A 6,000-nucleotide genomic window follows, 5' to 3' on the forward strand; every position below is an offset into this window, starting at 1 on the left:
TCTTATCACAGTCCATACATATACATACATCAATTGTATAAAGCACATCTGTACATTCTTTGCCCTAATCATTTTCTTTTTTTTTCTCCTCTTTTCTTTTTTTACATTTTATTAGGGACTCATACAACTCTTATCACAATCCATACATATACATACATCAATTGTATAAAGCACATCCATACATTCCCCGCCCCAATCATTCTCAAAGCATTTGCTCTCCACTTAAGCCCTTTGCATCAGGTCCTCTTTTTTTTTTTGTCACGACCCTTTAATACAATTCCTCATGCGGTGGTAATCCCCCCAACCATAAAATTATTTTCGTTGCTACTTCATCACTGTAATTTTGCTACTGTTGGACATCAGGCGACACCTGTGAAAGGGTCATTTTCGATACCCCCCACCCCAAATGGGTTGCGACCCACAGTTTGAGAACCTCTGATTTAGTCTAATATTATTTGAGACTGTATATTCCCAACATTTTGATAAAGGGTTGAAATGGCAAATTAATGATATTAAGGCTCGGTTTCTTCATGGTTTTAAAACCTATTTTGTTGACGACTTAGGCAAGATTTTTTACTTATTTTTTTAGTAGTTTTATTGGGGACTCATATGTCTTGTCACAGTCCATACATTCCTCCAATGTGTCGAGCACATTTGCACATATGCCACATCATCATTTTCAAAGCCTTCTCTTCCCACTTGAGCCCCTGATATTAGCTCCCCATTTCTTCCCCCTCACCCGCCCTCCCTCACAAACCTTTGATAAGGTATAGATTTTCCCATAGCTTACCTCGTCCTCTGTTACCCCTCACCTACTTTTCTGTTACTCGTTCCCCTGGGAGGGGATTCTGGATTGATCCTTGTGATCTATTCCTCTTTTCGCCCCCTACTGTCCCCTAATCCTCCTGATATCTCTACTCTCCTTGTTGGCCCTGAAGGGTTTATTTATCCTGGATTCCCTGTGTTGCAGGCTCTTATCTATAGTGTGCATGCTCTGGGCTAATCCGATTTGTAAGGTAGAATTGAGGTCATGATAGTGAGGGGAAGGAAGCATTAAAGAACTAGAGGAAAGTTGTGTGTTTCATCGGTGCTACACTACACCCTGACTGGCTTGTCTCTTCCCTGTGACCCTGCTGTGAGGAGATGTCCAATTGCCTACAGATGGGCATTGGATCTCCACTCCATGACCCCCACCCCCATTTACCTTGGGTATGGTTTTATTCTGAGTCTTAGATGCGTGACACCTGATCCCATTGACACTTCATGATCACACAGACTGGTGTGCTGCTTCCATGTGGGCTTTGTTGCTTCTGAGCTAGATGGCCGCTTGTTTATCTTCAAGCCTTTAAGACCCCAGATGCTATATCTTTGATAGCCGGGCTCCATCAGCTTTCTTCACCACACTTTCCCATACACCCATTTTGTCTTTAGCGATCATATTGGGAAGGTGAGCATCACAGAATGGACTTAGGCAAGATTTAAAGAAAGTTTTCCACTAAATCAGATATAACACCTGACTAGTTTTAAATTTCCAAATCACTTGTGTTCTTTCCTAAAGCCTGGGCTTGTGTCTGCAGATATCACGTTGGACATGTGGCATTGTGGGAAGTGACACAGGCCTGGTATTGCATTCCGCCACTCCACTTACTTACTAGGTAGCCATGCCTGGGCAGGTTGTGACTTCTCCATGAGGTCAGAGAAAGTGCATGCAATATTTTTGACCTGGTCCCTGTGATGTAGAACATGCTCAGTTAGTTGTTGCTATGATAAAGGAGTCAGAGGACCTTTTATTGCCACATTTTTGTTTGACATCATCAAGTTGATTTCAACTCACAGCAACCTTATGTGACTGAATAAAACTGCCTCGTAGGATTTTCTTGGCTGTGAACTTTCTCCTGCTGAGTGGCTAGGTGGATTTGAACCACCAACCTTTGAGATGGCTGCCAAGCTCTTTGCACCACTGTAACGGCTTATTCTTTGAAGTTAAGCATTTTAACAGCTGGATTGAGTACTGAAAAAAAGAAAGTCATGTTTTTATGGTTAATTGTGTCTAGGAACTTAGTAATTTTTACTTTTAAAACAACTTATGGTTTGGTGGTGGGTTAGGCTGAGTTGTCTAGGGAAATCAAACCAATGACACTTATCTGTGTATAAGAAAGAACTTTATAGCAAGAAGATACCCCAGCCCAGTAGAACTCAAGTCCATGGGTCCAATGTTAACTAGAACCCTCTTCAGACTCACACAGCTGTGGGCTGATAAAGCAGATAAAGTGGGAAACAGGGAGATCACAGGCCAGCGGGCGCAGAGTCGTATGGATCGTGGCAGGGTGCCGACAGCTCCCAGGAATCAGACACAGAATCCAAGCAAGCAGGAAAGTGAAGGAAGAGAGGTGGGGGGGAGGGGGTGGTTCCAATGTCTCCTCCTAACCATCACACTGTGACCTGATTGATAGGTTGGATTTCACCCCTACGTTTTCATCCAGGTGTAAGTTGACATAACATCTAACCATCACAGATGGTGTCTGTCCTTAAGGTTATAAATTGAAAATGTGTTCACTTCTCCACAGCATGATAAGCATCTACTTTCTTCAGCTTGGCAAAATAAAAAGTATATTTGCCTTTGAATTGTGCCAAATCGATGCCACCTGAGCAGCTGTCCTGCGTGGCAGCATGGCACTGCTGTGGAGGGGCTCCCTGGCTGTCGTCTCTCTTGAGGGTAGACCCTCGGCTTGTCCTCCAGCAGAGTTGCTGGGCGAATCCCTGCTACTAACCTTTCCGGTTCGCAGCCAAGGCCTTAGCCATCGTTCCCCTCAGCTCCCTGTCATCAAGTTGATGCTGACGCAGAGAGGCCCTGTCAGACAGGGTGGAACCGCCCCTGTGGGTTTCCAGGACCCGCAGTCAAAAGTCTGTCTCTCCGGTGGAGGGCCGGTAGTTTCAACTGCTCACCTTGAAGTCAAGGTGCCCCGTGTGTCACTACCACGCCACCAGGGCTCCCAGAACGCCTTTATTAGCTGCGCGGCCTTCTGTGCCTCTGTTCCCTCGGCGCCACAATACAGGTTGTTAGTAGCTACTTCGTGGAATGATGAAGATTGTTAGTACGTGTACGTTTCTGAGGACAGGGCCACAGGCGGCGTAGCATCGTGTTGTTAGGTGCCCTCCGGTGGTTCCCACTCCTCGTGACCCTGTGTCAACAGAATGAAACGTCCCCCAGTCCTGCGCCATTGCCACCATCGTTCTTAGGTTTGAGCCCATCCTTGCAGCCACGTGTCAGCCTATCTTGTCCAAGGCCTTCCCTTTGCTGCCTTCCTCTTGCTTGCCGCCCTCATGTGGCTCGTGTTACATGCTGTCTTCCGGACAAATAGGTTAAATAAAAGCCACTTTATGGTATGAATTATGTCCCTTCTCTCTCTTGTAACTAAATGAACAAGTAGCTTTTCATGTGTATCTTTTTTGTTGAATCATTATCGAGGTAGGAAAGTTACTAAGCTCTGTGGACTCTGCCTTACGGATAACGAATGTATTAGCACACGGAATGGAGATGCTGCATTTGTAAAGTGTCCTGTCTTTTGTTTGTTTGTCTTCCTCTCTCAAGTGACGTCCCGCCGTCTTACGTGCGAAGTAAATTTCACAAGTTAAAAACGACCTGCGTTCCCTCTTGGCAGAACAAAACATTTCCAGGTCAGTATCGGCACTGTTGGAAGGGGAGAGATAGCACAGGGGAGGAGCGGCCTGACCTCCGGGAGCCCCTGTCATCGTCTCCATCACAAAGTGGTGGAAGTTATAAAAGGGTCCCTACCTGGTCAGATTTCCTGAAGGATTAGATCAGGTGACAGGGACCGTTCCCTGCTCAGCACAGTGCTCCTCCTACGACTGCTGTAACCCCGCCCCTCCCCAGCCTATTCCAGAAAGAATGTAAGACGCTCATGTCCCCTTGGTAGCCATTGGTGGGTGGTTTAGGTGTGTATTTCCCATAACTGGCTCCTCAGAGTTCTATGAAGCCCCTGTTACACAGAGGGATTCCTGGGCCGCATCCTATACCTACAGAATCCTAAATTCCAGGGATGGGGTCTCCCATCTAGCTGCTCTTTATTAACGACCTTACAGGTGAGTTTCTTATAATCTGCCCCACACAGGTGCTCAGGAACTGCTGGTTTGGATGATTATATCCTGGAAATAGGAGTCCTGGTGGCAGGCTACGAGTTGAACAGCTGTCCATGAGGTCAGCGGTTCTAACCCACCACCTCTAAGAAAGAAGAGGCTTTCAATTTAGAAACATATTTAGAGTCTGCCATTTAGAGTCTCATTGAACTGTGTGGGGAAACATGCTAGGCGGTCTGTAGACATCGGTACCTGGTTTGAATCCTGCCTCCACCACTTGGGCAGCTTAATATCTTTATGCACTGGCTTCCTCATTTAAAACATGGGTTTAAAATTGCACTTGTCCCCGTACGGGCCACCAAAAAAAAAAAAAAAATTGCACTTGCCTTGGAGGAGCTTTTTAAATAAGGTTTAATGAGTACATTTCAGTAACCCACACAGACGAGCATCTTGCCTAGAGTAATTACAACCGCCACGTAATCCTATTACCCATGATAAGAGGCTTTGTACAAAAAAGTAATTTTGAAATTAAATTTCTTTTCTGTAGAGATTGTAGACTACCTTCATGAGACTAGTCTGCCGTTGTTTAAAGAACGGCTAGGCAAGAAGCTGGAGAAAGAAGGCGCTGAACTCCCGGCTCCTGCGGCACCAAAGCAGGTGTTCCTGTTTCGAGACATCTTTTACAGTGAGGACGAGAGCGAGGGAGAAGACGTAAACGAGAAAAGTTAAGCAGGACTTGCCTTTCCCTTGTCCGTGTTTTCTAGTTGGGTACTAATTCTATACGTGTTTTACTGCACATGCTTTTCCATATTGATGTTTACTAAAGAATGCACAGTGATTCTCCATGAAAAGAAGACTTCCTGTGCTGGAACATTACGCTTTGCTCATGCGTTCGTACTACCGTTTGCATCGGTGTGCAAAGAAAGGAGAGCATCAGACAGGATTTCCACTTTCTGCACACTTGCTGGAAAACGCAAGACACTTGTTTGATTGCAGCAGATGGAGCGCCAGGTGTTCTGAACATTGAACATTTCGTACATGTTCTCAGCAAAACTGAGAAGATCTGAAATGTTAATAAAACATGCCATTTTGTTTTTTGGGGTTTTTTTTTCTAAGTTGCTTACGTGTACATTTTCAGGGCCAAAAGCATGTGGACGGAATTGGGACTCGGCTGGCTGCTCAGACTAGTCTCGGGTCTGTTTACCTCTCCATGTGTGTGCCTCTTACTTTCTTGAGTGTGAGCCCAGCCTTTAGAGACAGCATATGTTTTTTTTTTTTGCTTTCTTTTTTTTTTTTTTTAACAATTTATTGGGGCTCATACAATTCTTTTCACAGTTCATACGTATACATACATCAATTGTATAAAGCACATCTGTACAGTCTTTGCCCTAATCATTTTTTTCTCTTCTTTTACATTTTATTAGGGACTCATACAACTCTTACCACAATCCATACATATACATACATCAATTGTATAAAGCACATCCATACATTCCCTGCCCCAATCATTCTCAAGGCATTTGCTCTCCACTTAAGCCCCTTGCATCAGGTCCTCTTTTTTTTTTTCCCCTCCCTCCCCATCCCCCCCTCCCTCATATGCCCTTGGTAATTTATACATCGTTATTTTGTCATATCTTGCCCTATCCGGAGTCTCCCTTCCCTCCTTCTCTGCTGTCCCTCTCCCAGGGAAGAGGTCACATGTGGATCCTTGTAATCAGTTCCCCCTTTCCAACCCACTCACCCTCCACTCTCCCAGCATCGTCCCTCACACCCTTGGTCCTGAAGGTATCATCCACCCTGGATTCCCTGTACCTCCAACCCTCATATGCACCAGTGTACAGCCTCTGTCCTATCCAGCCCTGCAAGGTAGAATTCGGATCATGGTAGTTGGGGGGAGGAAGC

The 6,000-nt window shown here is 45.3% G+C and overlaps 1 protein-coding gene across 1 annotated transcript in view; it reads left to right on the forward strand.

Moving 5' to 3' along the window:
* TTF1 (transcription termination factor 1) overlaps positions 1 to 5,195 on the forward strand; it is a 30,688-nt gene extending 25,493 nt beyond the window's left edge. The window contains exons 11-12 of the mRNA XM_075560583.1: positions 3,593 to 3,678; positions 4,646 to 5,195. Of these exons, the coding sequence (XP_075416698.1) occupies positions 3,593 to 3,678; positions 4,646 to 4,827 (268 nt within the window). The 3' untranslated portion in view covers positions 4,828 to 5,195. The remainder of the gene's footprint in view (positions 1 to 3,592; positions 3,679 to 4,645) is intronic.
* The last annotated feature ends 805 nt before the right edge of the window (positions 5,196 to 6,000 follow it).

This window comes from Tenrec ecaudatus, chromosome 10, assembly GCF_050624435.1.
Source record: "Tenrec ecaudatus isolate mTenEca1 chromosome 10, mTenEca1.hap1, whole genome shotgun sequence".
NCBI lineage: Eukaryota > Metazoa > Chordata > Mammalia > Afrosoricida > Tenrecidae > Tenrec > Tenrec ecaudatus.